At 40.9% G+C, this 17,414-nt stretch overlaps 1 protein-coding gene across 1 annotated transcript in view; it reads right to left on the bottom strand.

Moving 5' to 3' along the window:
* The window catches only part of bace2 (beta-secretase 2), a 50,736-nt gene that overhangs the window by 13,147 nt on the left and 20,175 nt on the right, over nucleotides 1-17,414 (bottom strand). The window contains exons 4-5 of the mRNA XM_057838595.1: nucleotides 958-1,089; nucleotides 552-686 (exon numbers count right to left, since the gene is read on the bottom strand). Coding sequence (XP_057694578.1) covers nucleotides 552-686; nucleotides 958-1,089 — 267 coding nt within the window. The remainder of the gene's footprint in view (nucleotides 1-551; nucleotides 687-957; nucleotides 1,090-17,414) is intronic.

Genomic DNA, 17,414 nt, shown 5'->3' with positions numbered 1-17,414 from the left:
ATACATATATATATAATAAACAGAGTTTCAGTTTGCTCCACTAAAGATGTTAACCCTAAATAATGATAGGAAACAAAAAAAACAAAAAACAAAAACAAAACAACAAAAAAAAAAAAAAAAAAACGCTCATTTTCAACGTATTATTATAAATGTTCCTGGCTGGAATATTCAGCCAAAACGAACGCAGCATCTACTTCTCCATTAGGTAAGACAGAAAAAGGCGCATGCTCACACACGCACGCGCGCACACACACACACAGCTGGGATGACTGTGTGTACAAGCATGGGCTAAGCTACTATCCGAGCATATATCTTGTAAATTAATTTTATTGCTGACACTGTATTTCGGGGTCATCAACATTTTTGCCCCCCTGCCACAAAAGAAACTCAGCCTATGGACTTTGTTCATTCAAAAACTTAAATTTTCCTCTGAGGGGTTTCTTAATGTCATTGTGTGTTATTCAATGTGAAAATTTCTTTAAGGTGGTATTCTGAATTTAACTTAGCTTTTTGCGGGCGCATTGTGTTGTCTGACAAAATCTGACAATCACCTCTCTGCAGTCCAGATCCAGGTTCTGGTTGCCAACCTCCAGCTTTAAAACTTCCACTTGGTAGTACCATTCCTCAACAATAGGGGTGTACCAGATTGAGCCCCGATAGAGAGTTGGTTCAGCCCCACCCATGATCTACAACACAAAAGAACACCAAATAACTGGACATTTAGCAATAGCTCATGGCTACAATCACACATCCATTTCCTCCCCATGAATTTGCACATTGTTTGGTGACAAACATGAAATACTAATAGATATGCACTGTTGAAATACTTGACTAGGTCAGTCGATTTTGACGAACACAATGAGAAAAACTTATGATAATCCATTCCTTTGGAAGCATTCTCCCTTTTTTTTTTCCTCAATGAAATTCCTCTATTTGCAGCCCCAGCTGACTACTCACAAGACTACCACCCGGAGGGTCAGCTACGTTGTTAGTCAAGATTCCAGTCCCGCACATCTGGAGGGAAAATACATCAGGAATACCAAGTTGTTTCACCACAGAGTTGAAGAAGGGTTCCACAGATGAATCTGGCTGTTTGACAAAAAACAAAAAGAGGAACATAGCCTCATATTTACACTGCTCAAGGTAATTTTAGCTTTTCACATTTTGCAATCTATGACTTCATTTTTTTGCGGAACCAGGAAATTTCCAAAATGTTTGAATAATAGTTGCCTTGTTTTCACTCCATTTCCTATTAAATGTCATCAGTGCAGTGATATGCAAAGGCAATATAACTAAATCAAATCTTCTATAATGTATACAGTGGGGCAAATAAGTATTTAGTCAACAACTAATTGTGAAAGTTCTCCCACTTGAAAATATTAGAGAGGCCTGTAATTGTCAATATGGGTAAATCTCAACCATGAGAGACAGAATGTGGGGAAAAAAAACAGAAAATCACATTGTTTGATTTTTAAAGAATTTATTTGTAAGTCATGGTGGAAAATAAGTATTTGGTCAATACCAAAAGTTCATCTCAATACTTTGTTATGTACCCTTTGTTGGCAATAACAGAGGCCAAACATTTTCTGTAACTCTTCACAAGCTTTTCACACACTGTTGCTGGTATTTTGGCCTATTCCTCCTTGCAGATCTCCTCTAGAGCAGTGATGTTTTGGGGCTGTTGTTGGCCAACACGGACTTTCAACTCCCTCCACAGATTTTCTATGGGGTTGAGATCTGGAGACTGGCTAACCCACTCCAGCACCTTGAAATGCTTCTTACAAAGCCCCTCCTTTGTTGCCCTGGCAGTGTGTTTGGGATCATTGTCATACTGAAATACCCAGCCACGTCTCATCTTCAATGCCCTTGCTGATGGAAGGAGATTTTCACTTAAAATCTCTCGATATATGGCCCCATTCATTCTTTCCTTTACACAGATCCGTCGTCCTGGTCCCTTTGCAGAAAAACAGCCCCAAAGCATGATGTTTCCACCCCCATGCTTCACAGTGGGTATAGTGTTCTTCAGATGCAATTCAGTATTCTTTCTCCTCCAAACACGAGAACCTGTGTTTCTACCAAAAAGTTCTATTTTATTTTTCATCTGACCATAACACATTCTCCCAGTCCTCTTCTGGATCATCCAAATGCTCTCTAGCGAACCGCAGACGGGCCTGGACGTGTACTTTCTTCAGCAGGGGGACACGTCTGGCAGTGCATGATTTGAGTCACTGGCGGGGCATTGTGTTACTGATACTGTTACTGCCTTTGTTACTGTGGTCCCAGCTCTCTGTAGGTCATTCACTAGGTCCCTCCGTGCGGTTCTGGGATTTTTGCTCACCGTTTTTGTTATCATTCTGACGCCACAAGGTGAGATCTTGCATGGAGCCCCAGATTGAGGGAGATTATACCTAACCCTTGCATGTCTTCCATTTTCTAATAATTGCTCCCAAAGTTGATTTCTTTACACCAAGCGTTTTTCCTATTGCAGATTCAGTCTTCCCAGCCTGGTGCAGGTCTACAATTTTGTCTCTGGTGTCCTTCGACAGCTCTTTGGTCTTGGCCATAATGGAGTTTGGAGTGTGACTGACTGAGACAGTGGACAGGTGTCTTTTATACCGATAACGAGTTAAAACAGGTGCCATTAATACATGTAATGAGTTGAGCCTCGTTAGACCTCGTTAGAAGAAGTTAGACCTCTTTGACAGCCAGAAATCTTGCTTGTATGTAGGTGACCAAATACTTATTTTCCACTCTAATTTGGAAATAAATTCTTTAAAAATCAAACTGTGATTTTCAGTTTTTCTCTCATGGTTGAGGTTTACCCATGTTGACAATTACAGGCCTCTCTAATCTTTTCAAGTAGGAGAACATGCACAATTGGTGGTTGACTAAATACTTATTTGCCCTCCTGTATGAATTGATTGTGGCAAAGTTCATCCTAATACATGCCTGGCTTTTTATTTTATTTTTTTGTAAACTGTTCAACAAAACAATCATATTCAATACCTCAAGTGAACGCAATTTAATCGCTTCTGCTACTTTTGAATGGTTAAATCCAAAAGACAAAGATATGTCTCACTAAATGATACAGTTGAGAACTATGTTTTTTTACCAAAGTGAAAAGTAGAACTTTTTTTTGTTGTTGTTGATTGATTGAATCATTTTGACCCAAATGACGCACTTCTCTATTGATCAGACATGTTTGAGTGACAAGTGGCTATGCCATTGGGGTATTTCTGAAAAGCATGAAGAAGCAAGAGTCATGGCCACCACTCGTCGTTGGTAAGCTTACCACTGTAAGGGTAGTGGAAGCTTCTCAATGATGACCAAGACGCTCGCTTTTGAACTTGAACATTTACTGCTTAAAATGCTGCAGTTTAACATAAAACAAAGGCATTGTGGCCATAACAAGGGCTCATTCAGCATAGCTTGCTTTCTCTTTTTTTCTTCTTCTTCAGGTAACACAAATACAACAGCTCCCTCTGTCGCAATTCAAAATAAAAGCACTTCCTGTCAAATCTCTAGCAGTATATTAACTGTTCAGGAAATAATAATCAGAATAATTTTAGCTGTGTATTTATCACTTTTCAATGTAAATAATGTAAATAGAAACGTTTTATATTGTAACTATTTCTTTTAGCTTGTTTTACAATGAACTATTATTCACGATGAATTCAATTATGCATTTTAACCAAACATTTCACAACATTCTCCCCCCCGATGGACAATTGTTCATCACAAGCAAATAAGTCAACAAATCTCCAAAGGATACATTAACTGAATAGGTCTTCTCAACACACTTCCCGTAGAAGTACGAACAGTACCGGAACGTATGAGTCCATCTCTTCCAGGAAACAGTTCAGTTATCCTGCCCATCTTCCACGTTTGCCTTGGAACGTTGTCATCGCCAATCAGAACAACATCTCCCACCTTCAACGTAGTGGGTGTCGGCAGCTGACACTTGTGGGCTGACTTCAAGTCCATCAGGTAGTCCTTTCTCCATCTGCTCCAAAACCCGGATAACAGTCTCTGTCGATACTTCCATCTTCGACCTATTTCTTCTCTTGTCGCAGTGGTGACTTGAGACGGTGTTAGCAAAGTCTTTGGTGGTAGAGACGTCAGTCTTTTCCCAACTAGGAAATGAGAAGGTGTGAGTGGCTGTGGCTCTGATGCGTCACTACTCACGTATGAGAGGGGCCTGGAGTTCAGTACGGCTTCCACTTCTGCAAGCGTGGTTGTCAGCTCCTCGAAGTTCAGTGAAGTCTTCCCCAGGATCCTCTTCAAGCATGTTTTGACAGATCTCACTAGACGTTCCCAAAAGCCGCCCCACCAAGCAGCTCGCTCGGCTATAAACTTCCAGGTGACTCCTTTGTCCGTGAAGAACTCTCTGAGCTCTGCTCCATTGAATGAACGCCATAAGTTCTTGAGATCTTGGTCAGCTCTTTTGAATGTCTTTGCATTGTCTGAATAGATAACTTTACACAGTCCTCGCCTTGCAATGAATCTCTTTAAGGCTAAGAGAAAGTGTTCCGTTGACTGATCTGAGACCAGCTCCAAATGTACTGCCCGTGTAACAGCACACGTGAAAAGAGCAATGTATGCCTTTTTGGGCTGACTGTTGGATCTGACATACAATGGCCCTGCAAAATCTACTCCAGTTACTTCAAAGGGTGGGGACTCAGTAACTCTGTCTCTCGGTAACGGAGCCATAATTTGCTGAGCTGGTTTCACTTTCAGCTTTCGGCAAATGTAACACTGTGACACGACCCGTTTGACAAGTTGTCTCCCTCTTAGAACCCAGAAGTTCTCTCTCAATTGAACTAGAGTGTCTCTGACCCCAGAATGCATTACTCTCTCATGGCAGGACTTAACCAGTAGTTCTGAATACCGGTGGTTTGTCGGTAAAATCCAGGGGTGCTGTTCCCTGAAACTGAAATCAGAGTGTTGTAGCCTGCCTCCTACACAAATGATGTGCTCTTCATCTAAGAAAGGCTTCAAGTCTTTGATTTTGGAGTCATTCTTAATATTCTGTCCAGATTTTAGCTGACAGATTTCTTGACTGAAACTCTGCTCTTGAGTCACTTTAACCCAATATTTTTCTGCTGTATTGAGCTCTTCGGTTGTCAGTTCGCCATGCACTCTTTCACTTGAGCGTGCATTATCTATGAATCTTTTCACCCATGCAGTAATTCTCAGCACTGTTTTTAATCTGCTGTGCTCCTCGAGATCTAGCAGTGGTTCTGCTGGTTCTGTGCTAGTCAGCTGCACTACTGCTTGAAAATTAGACCTGAGCTCAGCATTGACTTCATCTGCCACATAATCTCCATTTTTAGTCTCCGCTTCATTACCTGCTGACATTGAAGTGGGCCCCTTCCACCACAGCTGATTGTGGATGATGTTCTTGACACTCTGGCCTCTGGAAGGTAGGTCAGCAGGATTGTTCTTGCCGCTGCAGTGTGACCAATGTTCGGGATCCGTGAGACTTTGTATCTCAGTCACTCTGTTGGCCACAAATGGCTTCCATCTTTGTGCTGTGCTGCGTATCCAATGAAACGCTATCATGGAATCTGTCCACATCTTGAGCTGAGTTTTTTCCATGTTCAGTGGCTTGAGAAGGTTATTTCCTAGTCTTGCTCCAATCAATGCTCCCATGAGCTCCAGACGAGGTAGCGTCAATTTCTTCAAAGGGGCTACCTTGGATTTGGAGACCACAAATCTAGTCACAACTTCTCCTTCTTTGTTCTTTCCTTGCAGATAAGCAACAGCACCATATGCCTTTTCACTTGCATCACAGAAGATGTGCAGTTTGCTTGTCTGTGGGTTTTGTTGTACTTGGTACCACCTCGGAATGGACAGCAGGTGGAGCTGAGGAAGCTCTTCACACCATTGATCCCATTTTTCTGTCAAATCTGGAGGCAACTCCTCATCCCAACCAATTCCTCTTTCCCACATTTCTTGAAACAAGCATTTTACCCGTATGGTAAATGGAGTGAGGAAACCAATTGGATCAAAGATACGTGCTGATGTCTGCAATACACTTCTCTTTGTGTTCCTTCTTTCTTTCAAAATGTCCAAAAGTCCATTTAAATCAAACACAAAGTCATCACTTTCTGGTTTCCATACTAAACCCAACACCTTCAGCACATTTCCACAGGCATGAGTTTCTGTTGTGTGTTCCAATCCGCATTCTGTCCATTTTGCTCTCAGTTCCGGTGAGTTGGTCACCCACTTGCACAAATCCATGCTCGCATGAGACAGGATGTTCTTCGCTGTTGTGGTGACTGAGAGAGCTTCATCCACATTACACGAACTGAAGATAAAATCATCCACATAAAGTGATTCTCTCAAAGCTTTCACTGTCGTCGGGTGTTCATTTTCATACTGCTTTATGTGTTCTCTTATTGTTGCAGCTAACAAGAATGGGCTAGGAGAAACTCCAAACACCACTCTATTCATTCTCAAAACTCGCAGTTCATTTTTTGAGTCTTTCGTTGGAGGTCCATGAAGCCACAAGAACCTCACAGCATCTTTATCCTTTTCTGCCATGGCTATCTGCAGAAAAGCTTTTGTAATATCCGCAGTGAAGGCTACCTGGTGGAGTCTGAACTTGATTAGCACATCCAACAGGTTCGGGTTGAGGTTTGGTCCAATCAGCAAACAGTCATTCAGTGAAGCAGAACCCTCCTCGTGTGATGATGCATCAAATACTATTCTCAATTTAGTTGTCACCTTGTCTTCTCTGAGAACAGCATGATGTGGCATGTAATATTCCACAGCCCTGGGTTGCTTTGTTGCTGAAGGGTTTTCTGACACGTCCTCACAGATGCCTTGTTGCAGATAATCCTGTATCACATCATTGTACCTCATGTAGAGCGTGGTATCATTCTGCAGTTTCCTTTTAAGGCCTTCCAGTCGTCTCTTTGCCACTCTAAAATTGTCTGGGAGTTCTGGTTTTTCTGGTCGCCACGGTAACTCAATTTGGTAACGGCCATCTTGGTACTTCAAAGTCTCTGCAAATTTCTGAAGAACCTTGGCTTCATCTGGGCTCTGGATTTTCTCATTAACAACGCCCAAAGATTCAACCTCCCAAAATGCATGAAGCTGTTTTGAGATCTGAGCACCATCTTCCAGACTAATATGCATGCAAGTGGCGTCTGTAATACTGGATGTTGATACACGTCCTTGTAGAGCCCAACCAAAGATGCTTTCAATGGCAACTAGTGATTCTGTAAGTCTCTGGACCTTACCAGTCACCACGTCCCAATAATAATCAGCTCCAATTAACACTGCCAACTCTGGATCAACAGCTCCCTCTTGTGGGAAGTCCGAAAGTTGCAGTCCTTCTTTCTTTAACTGTTCTTGGAGAGGTTCACTGGGAACTTTTATCACAGCGCTGCACACTTGAGGCGTCTCCACTGCTTCGATGTCGATTCTTTGTCGGTTATTCCACACGTTCTCCAGTGACACCTTCACGATGTTACGCTGCGCTGTTACAGGAATGGTGGATCCAAAGACATGTAGACGCAATGTTTCTTGTCTCAAAACAGGCAGCTTTAAAGTCTTAACAACAGCTTCATGAACAAAGCTTCTTTGGCTGCCGCCATCCAGCAGACAACGTATTACTTTTCTCCCTGCTGGACCCACTGTTTGTGCTTTTACTGTTTGCAGCAGTACTGTGTTATGCGTGTTAGCATTCGGTTTTGCGATACTGGACACAGAGGAAACAACAGCTTCCGTGCCAACTTGTTCTGCATCTGCTTTGGGTTCTTCTTGTTCACAAACGGACTGATGATGTCTGCGACCACACAATGCACAGGAAACACCTTTAATCTTGCAGTATTTTGCAATGTGTTTTGGACCAAGGCACACATAGCATCTTCCCAGCTTTCGAAGTTTCTCTTTTCGAGCAGACACAGTATTTTCTGTACAATGTTCTGGTTTGTGATCATGACCATCACAATACACACAGGTCTGGGGAACGTTACTTGCTGTGTGTAGCGCTGTCGCTGATGGCACATTCCATTTTTTGGACTTTTCACTATGGTGTGCTGATTTACCACAGGTCTTGTAGTTCGATGTGATGTCCCGTTGTATGTTGCCAGGTCTGCAAAGTTGAAGCGCCCTTTCTCTGCTCTGAACCTCATTTTGCAGGAATTGGATGAGCTCGTCCAGCTTCCATTCACCGTCGGAGTCTGATTTGCGTGTGTAGGTCAGTGCCATGTCCTCCGGTAGAAGCTGTAACAACACTGGGCATAGCAAGCATCCATATGTATCACTGGAAACTCCTAGTGATTCCAAACTGCGAATCTGTATTTCACATTCATCGTACAGGTGCCGCAGAGCAGTAACATCTGATGATCTTCTTACAGGAGTCAAGTTCAACAGCTTGGACATATGCGCACTGATGACAATATCTTTTCTTCCAAAACGGCTCTGGAGTAATTTTACTGCCGTATCATAATTGTCATCTGTCATAATTAGTCCTGTAACAGCTCTGGCTGCTGCTCCAGTTAGATAGGACTTCAAATAGGTGAACTTCTCCCTTTTACATAGAGCATCATTGTTATGAATGGCGGTTTCATACTGAGACCAGAATTCCTGCCATTGGCTCACTTCTCCACTGTATTTTTCAATAATGAGCTTAGGCAGTTTAACAGTCTGTGAATTTAGTGATCTGAATGAAGTATCACTTCCATTACTCACTCGCACGTTCACAGATGTTTCTGTCTTCTGAATTAGTCTCTTTGAGCGAGCTGTACACGTTGTGATCCGATCCTGATAATCCTGTGTACCCGCAATCTCCGCTTCCAATGCTTCGGTCGGAGTCTCATCTTCAATGCCTTTATCCAAGTCAATCAAGCATTCCTCTTTTGTCTTCAAAACTGACAGCATTTCACGGAGTTTATCACAATCAGGCTCCTCTTTGCTCACCTCCACTTCAATCCGAGTCAAAAGCTTTGTCGTTGAGGCGCGAATTGTTGCCCGTTTCTTTCTCATCCGTTCAAAACGCTCAGCCATCTTAGCGGTTAGCATTAGCCACCGTTAGCTCCCAACTTCGCCAGCTAAAAGTCCCTCAAAGTCTTTAAATCCCGGGTTTCGGCACCAAAATGTAAGGGTAGTGGAAGCTTCTCAATGATGACCAAGACGCTCGCTTTTGAACTTGAACATTTACTGCTTAAAATGCTGCAGTTTAACATAAAACAAAGGCATTGTGGCCATAACAAGGGCTCATTCAGCATAGCTTGCTTTCTCTTTTTTTCTTCTTCTTCAGGTAACACAAATACAACAGCTCCCTCTGTCGCAATTCAAAATAAAAGCACTTCCTGTCAAATCTCTAGCAGTATATTAACTGTTCAGGAAATAATAATCAGAATAATTTTAGCTGTGTATTTATCACTTTTCAATGTAAATAATGTAAATAGAAACGTTTTATATTGTAACTATTTCTTTTAGCTTGTTTTACAATGAACTATTATTCACGATGAATTCAATTATGCATTTTAACCAAACATTTCACAACAACCACCAAGAACTCCACCACTGCTCAACGGCTTGCTGGGCGGTCCACTTGGCGAGTAGATCAAAGAAAACATTTTCAATTAAAAATCACGTGTTCAAATGCAAATTTTTTTCATTCTCAAATATTGTTTTGCATTCAAAAACTTTTCTTTCTATGATTGAAAAATGTTTAATTTTTTTTTAATTCAAGTGATGTTTTTTTTGGGAACATATATATTTTTTTGTTTGAAGCAACTACTTTTTTGAGTTATGAAGACACAAATGTCCTACCCAAAATGTGGCCTCACCACAAAAAGGCATTACTTCAATCAAAAAAGTTGTTTAAACCCCCCCCCCCCACCCACACACACACACACACACACAAAAAAATCTAATCAAAGCATTTTTTGAGTCTTAAATTTATTTTTGCAATCAAACACTTTTTTTCTTTGATTTAAATATTTTTTGATGGAAAATATATATTTTGATTGAAGCAACTGTTATTCATTTATTGAATAATAAAGGGCTTTCACACTAGCACTGTTTGGTCTATTTTAAACGGACCAGAGTTGTTTTTGCCATATACAGTGATCCCTCGTTTTTCGCTGTTAATGGGGACCAGAACACGGCGTAATATGTTAGCTTGAAAACGATAAACCGATTCGACCGGATATCCGGTTTTGCAGGTGAAAGATACAGCTGTATCGATAGTAAAGTTACCATTCGACAGTAATTAGCCATTAAATATTCAATGAACCAATAGTAGAGATACAATTCGGCTATCGCGAACACAAGAATCGGCTTCTAATGCCCAGTTCAATGCATTGCTTAATATGATAATAATTTAACTTTTACTTCACATGCTGCGGTTGTGTCATTCACCACACAGTGCACTTAGATCGAGACCACACGCATGATATAATATGGACAAGCACTACTCACAGTCGTGGTTGCCTCAACTTTCCATGCATTTGTGCAGAACCGCTACTTGTCGCCGTCATTACCCGATCGTCACGGGCGTGTCATAACAACGGGAGAGCTAACAAAACCACTGTAACGCACACTCCGTAGCGTTTTCTTTAGAGCCCAAAACGAAACTAGTAGTGGCAATGAAGCAACATGCTAAAACAATGGACAGTGTGATCACCACGCTAGCGACGTGCAGCGATTGATTTTCAACGCACCCAGGAAAACAAAATTCGGACTTCGAAGTGATGAAGGCAGCCAGATCTGTTCGCATGGGACAGAGCTAGTGTGAAGTGTGGAGCGGTAACGAGATCGTGCGTTTTTAACCCTGAAAAATAACCCACTACAATGGTGGTAAGGGCGGCATATTGTTTCCACGAAACGCAGTCTACTTAAACATGAACATTTGGATGGTCCTCATGAAAAATCTGCCCTTCAAAAAAGATATGGACAGTGATGAGGAATAAAAAATGAGGAAGCACAGGCATAAGTGAATGACTTTGCTGTGCATAAGGTTAAAAGTAATGTCTAAAATGCCAATTTTTTATTCCCCCAATTATGCCAGTCGTAAAGCATAATTTATTATTTATTTATGATAACACTAGCAGGTTTAATTCTTTTTTTTTCTAGAGCTGCTGAATATAATTAATATTTTTTTTTGTAAGATGTTTACATTGAAAGTTTGCACTTAAGTTATTTACCTCTTTTGTTAAAAACACCAGGAAATACAGTAATTGAATTATTGCACTTTATTGTTGTCTGTCACTGGAGTTTTATTATCAATCCCATCCAACAAAATGACGGTCATATAGTAAGCCTTATTATTATTATTATTTTTCATATAAAAATAAAACAACATTGGTATGAAATTTTGTTTAATTTTGCTATATTAGAAATATGGTCTTTTTTATTTTTAAAATACTGTACAAACACACACAACAAATGTTTACTATCGTATCGTTTTCACTATCGAACAGTATCGTTTTTACAATGTATCGAATCGTATCGAATCATTTGGCCTTAAAAAGTAGCGTTTTTTAAATCGACTCGTAACCTGTGTATCTAGATACATATCGAATATATATATATACAGTGCCTTGCAAAAGTATTCGGCCCCCTTGAATCTTGCAACCTTTCGCCACATTTCAGGCTTCAAACATAAAGATATGAAATTTAATTTTTTTGTCAAGAATCAACAACAAGTGGGACACAATCGTGAAGTGGAACAACATTTATTGGATAATTTAAACTTTTTTAACAAATAAAAAACTGAAAAGTGGGGCGTGCAATATTATTCAGAGTGAGGATCTCTGAATGATCCAATGTTGTCCTAAATGACCGATGATGATAAATAGAATCCAACTGTGTGTAATCAAGTCTCCGTATAAATGCACCTGCTCTGTGATAGTCTCAGGGTTCTGTTTAAAGTGCAGAGAGCATTATGAAAACCAAGGAACACACCAGGCAGGTCCGAGATACTGTTGTGGAGAAGTTTAAAGCCGGATTTGGATACAAAAAGATTTCCCAAGCTTTAAACATCTCAAGGAGCACTGTGCAAGCCATCATATTGAAATGGAAGGAGCATCAGACCACTGCAAATCTACCGAGACCCGGCCGTCCTTCCAAACTTTCTTCTCAAACAAGGAGAAAACTGATCAGAGATGCAGCCATGAGGCCCATGATCACTCTGGATGAACTGCAGAGATCTACAGCTGAGGTGGGAGAGTCTGTCCATAGGACAACAATCAGTCGTACACTGCACAAATCTGGCCTTTATAGAAGAGTGGCAAGAAGAAAGCCATTTCTCAAAGATATCTATAAAAAGTCTCGTTTAAAGTTTGCCACAAGCCACCTGGGAGACACACCAAATATGTGGAAAAAGGTGCTCTGATCAGATGAAACCAAAATTGAACTTTTTGGCCACAATGCAAAACGATATGTTTGGCGTAAAAGCAACACAGCTCATCACCCTGAACACACCATCCCCACTGTCAAACATGGTGGTGGCAGCATCATGGTTTGGGCCTGCTTTTCTTCAGCAGGGACAGGGAAGATGGTTAAAATTGACGGGAAGATGGATGCAGCCAAATACAGGAACATTCTGGAAGAAAACCTGTTGGTATCTGCACAAGACCTGAGACTGGGACGGAGATTTGTCTTCCAACAGGACAATGATCCAAAACATAAAGCCAAATCTACAGTGGAATGGTTCAAAAATAAACGTATCCAGGTGTTAGAATGGCCAAGTCAAAGTCCAGACCTGAATCCAATCGAGAATCTGTGGAAAGAGCTGAAGACTGCTGTTCACAAACACTCTCCATCCAACCTCACTGAGCTCGAGCTGTTCTGCAAGGAAGAATGGGCAAGAATGTCAGTCTCTCGATGTGCAAAACTGATAGAAACATACCCCAAGCGACTTGCAGCTGTAATTGGAGCAAAAGGTGGCACTACAAAGTATTAACGCAAGGGGGCCGAATAACATTGCACGCCCCACTTTTCAGTTTTTTATTTGTTAAAAAAGTTTAAATTATCCAATAAATTTTGTTCGACTTCACGATTGTGTCCCACTTGTTGTTGATTCTTGACAAAAAATTAAAATTTTATATCTATATGTTTGAAGCCTGAAATGTGGCGAAAGGTTGCAAGGTTCAAGGGGGCCGAATACTTTTGCAAGGCACTGTATATATATATATATATATATATATATATATATATATATATATACATACACATATATATATACATATACACTCACCGGCCACTTTATTAGGTACACCTGTCCAACTGCTCGTTAACACTTAATTTCTAATCAGCCAATCACATGGCGGCAACTCATTGCATTTAGGCATGTCGACATGGTTTAAGACAATCTTCTGCAGTTCAAACTGAGCATCAGTATGGGGAAGAAAGGTGATTTGAGTGACTTTGAACGTGGCATGGTTGTTGGTGCCAGAAGGGCTGGTCTGAGTATTTCAGAAAATGCTGATCTACTGGGATTTTCATGCACAACCATCGCTATGGTTTACAGAGAATGGTCTGAAAAAGAAAAAATATCCAGTGAGCAGCAGTTCTGTCGGCATAATGCCTTGTTGATGCCAGAGGTCAGAGGAGAATGGCCAGACTGGTTCGAGCTGATAGAAGGGCAACAGTGACTCAAATAACCACCCGTTACAACCAAGGTAGGCAGAAGAGCATCTCTGAACGCACAGTACGTCCAACTTTGAGGCAAATGGGCTACAGCAGCAGAAGACCACGCCGGGTGCCACTTCTTTCAGCTAAGAACAGGAAACTGAGGCTACAATTTGCACAAGCTCATCGAAATTGGACAAAAGAAGATTGGAAAAACGTTGCCTGGTCTGATGAGTCTCGATTTCTGCTGCGACATTCGGATGGTAGGGTCAGAATTTGGAGTCAACAGCATGAAAGCATGGATCCATCCTGCCTTGTATCAAAGGTTCAGGCTGGTGGTGGTGGTGTAATGATGTGGGGAATATTTTCTTGGCACTCTTTGGGCCCCTTGGTACCAATTGAGCATCGTTGGAACGCCACAGCCTACCTGAGTATTGTTGCTGACCATGTCCATCCCTTTATGACCACAATGTACCCAACTTCTGATGGCAACTTTCAGCAGGATAATGCGCCATGTCACAAAGCTGGAATCATCTCAGACTGGTTTCTTGAACATGACAATGAGTTCACTGTACTCAAATGGCCTCCACAGTCACCAGATCTCAATCTAATAGAGCATCTTTGGGATGTGGTTGAAAGGGAGATTCGCATCATGGATGTGCAGCCGACAAATCTTCACCAACTGTGTGATGCCATCATGTCAATATGGACCAAACTCTCTGAGGAATGCTTCCAGCACCTTCTTGAATCTATGCCACGAAGAATTAAGGCAGTTCTGAAGGCAAAAGGGGGTTCAACCCGTTACTAGCATGGTGTACCTAATAAAGTAGCCGGTGAGTGTGTATAAATATATATATATATATATGTATAGGTTTTTTGAGCACTTCAAATGTACAGTAATAAGTTTTAAACATGCTATTGTCCCAGTGAATTATTTTTAAACATGAATAAAGTAGAAAAATGCTCGTCTTATTAAATGCTTCATTGATTGAGTCCACTGAAATCCGCTCAAGCTGCTCACTTACACACAATGAGTTGCCACAGCAACTGTTTAACAAGCTAAACGATGATTGACGCATGTGAAGCTTTGAAGTTTTGACTTCCAAGCATCTCTGGCAAAATCAAACCTTAACATCTGTCAGTCATCGTTAACTTTAATAACCAACTCCAGTGCACTGCGGCAGGAGGGAGAGTGAGACTACGTGACAGGATTGGGACAGCTCATCTGTTTTCATTTTTTAATTGGGGAAAAAAAAATTCGCGATAGACAGAGGCGCTAAGTTTGAAGCGCGAAGTAGAGAGGGATCACTGTAGTCTGCTTCGTTTTGTAAATTTGAAAGCGCTTCCGAACTCTTAATTTGGACCAAACAAAGTGGTCTGCTCAAAAATCGTGAGTCTCGGTCCACTTTAAACGTACCCTGCTTCGCTACATGCAGAGCATCCTTGGAAGCGGAAGTACAGTGCGCACGCTATTCAAAATCAACAATGGCAAGATGACAAACGATTAATCATGGCCAAATGTTGTTGTGCTGCGTTCAGCAGTTGCATATGACACACAGAATCAGGTTCTAATGTGGTAGCTGTGTTTTGCATGACATTCCTGAACGGACCGTGTGAGAGTGACAGTGGCCAAGACAGGCGGAGCCTCTCGGATGGGTCCAAATTTATTGAGCTTTTCAAAAAGGTTTCCGACAAAAACCGTAAGTATAATACTATATTCTACAAGAAAAACAAACATGTCTCATATAGCCCCTCAGACCCCTTACATTAACTCAATTTAATTTCGAAGATATATATTTTTTTATAATCTTTAGTGGAATAGTCATTTTTTTTAAAGTTAGGCTGATAGATGTCTGCATGCTCCTTGAGTATTTGATATAACTGAATCCTAACTTGGTGTAACACAGTGCCTTAGCTGCGCTGTATTGGTATGCTTTATTCGGTATACCAACTCTGAATTATTCATCTGTGCTTATAAAAAGTATGTGATTTGTTTGAGTGATTTTCACAAAGGTAGAATCTTGGCAAAATTTAACCAGACAAAAATCAATGGATGTTGTATGAAACAAACCAATTAAAGAGTTTAAATACAACGCAGTCATTGAGTGAGTGTAACGATGAACCTTGCTACTCGTATTTCCTATCAGCATAGTGCAGTGCTTCTCAATTATTTTCTGCGACGCCCCCCCCAAGCAAGACGTAAATGTTTCGCGCCCCCCCCCAACTCTCTGCCGCCACTGTAAATAGTATTATTTGTCTATAAAATTACTATCATAAATACGCATCTGCCTAATATTGTGTCCCTTTTTTCTAATAAAGAAAAAAGGTAACATAGATCAACTTATAATAAAGTATAACTTTATTAACATTGTTTTGTTTGTAACAGAAGACTTGACGTGCATCAATTTGCCCGAATTAAAAAAAAGTCACATTCAAACTGTAAAAATACACTCAAGGTACATTTTTGACCATTTGATACTGAAAAATAAAATGTAATAAAATCAGTAAATAATAACAAATTCAAATTGATTAGAAACATTCACTCATGAGGACAATATGCCAAAAAATTGGACCGAAAAAACAAAAATGAATAAAGGAAAAAAAGAGTGTCCTTGGACAGAAGGACAGTTTTTATTTTTGCTGCTCACACTCAGTATTACCTCCTTTACAATGGTGTGGAGTCATTTTGCAATGAGTATGCTAACAATGCTCACTGGTTTACTGATATAACACTGACAAAGCAGGACGATTGTTGGCAATATTCGGCACGTTTTCGCTGAAAAACAATCAAGCGGCTTATCAATGAGATTAGGGTCGAATGTCTTTAAGTGGCGTCTTAATTGATTTGGCTTCTGTCGGTCCGCTATAATTATTTTTAGACACAGTAAACAGTCTTTCCTCATCACCCACAGTATTAAAAGTCAAAGCTAAAAGGCAAACGGCACGAACAAAGCGCATTCTCGGCGGCCGAGGTAGAACCGTAGGTGAGGGCGTTCGTCGTGACGATCCCAAGCCGAAAATGGCACTTATCGGGCGGCGGCGTGAGAACCGGACAAGACAGTGGGTCGCTGCGTGAGTGAGTCCGGTCGGAAAACGGCGGCGGCGCACTGCTCTTCATATTTGTTTTCTGTGTGATGAGTGCTCTTCCTTAGTTCAAAAACACTGCACGCACTCTGAAAATGAGAGCGCCACTGCCACCCACTGAGTGGATGCGCAAGTACACTTTATTCCAGTACGGCAGAAAAAAAAAAAAAAAAAGGTCACATGCGCCCCCCCTGGCATCGCTCTGCGCCCCCCCAGGGGGGCGCGCCCCACTATTTGAGAAGTACTGGCATAGTGTATCCTGACAAGATTCTCTGAATGCCTTAGCCATTTGTAAAAGCTTTTACTTGCACCCAGCTCTGTTCAACCTTCTCCAATTTTAACTCTGAAGAGAAATAGGAGTATTGTATGATATCAGACCATTTTTGCCGGGCTTTTGTAATCATGATTAGAAACAGGTCAGGTCATGTTAAATTCAAAATGCATTGACAGTATTTCAATACTGAACCCTCTCCCATCTTTTTGTAATATACAGCTGGCCTTAATATCAGGAATGAATTTGCTCCAGATGTACAGTACTGTACATGAAAAGTCAAATTTTAATGATAAATTAGCATTGCTCACAATATGCCTCAAAAGAGAAGTACCTTTATTACCGTATTTTTCGGACTATAAGTCGCAGTTTTTTTTCATAGTTTGGCTGGGGGTGTGACTTATACTCAGGAACGACTTATGTGTGAAATTATTAACACATTATGATATTATTTCACGTGTTATTT

This window comes from Corythoichthys intestinalis, chromosome 6, assembly GCF_030265065.1.
Source record: "Corythoichthys intestinalis isolate RoL2023-P3 chromosome 6, ASM3026506v1, whole genome shotgun sequence".
Lineage (NCBI taxonomy): Eukaryota > Metazoa > Chordata > Actinopteri > Syngnathiformes > Syngnathidae > Corythoichthys > Corythoichthys intestinalis.
This window is presented reverse-complemented; position numbering and strand designations above follow the sequence as displayed.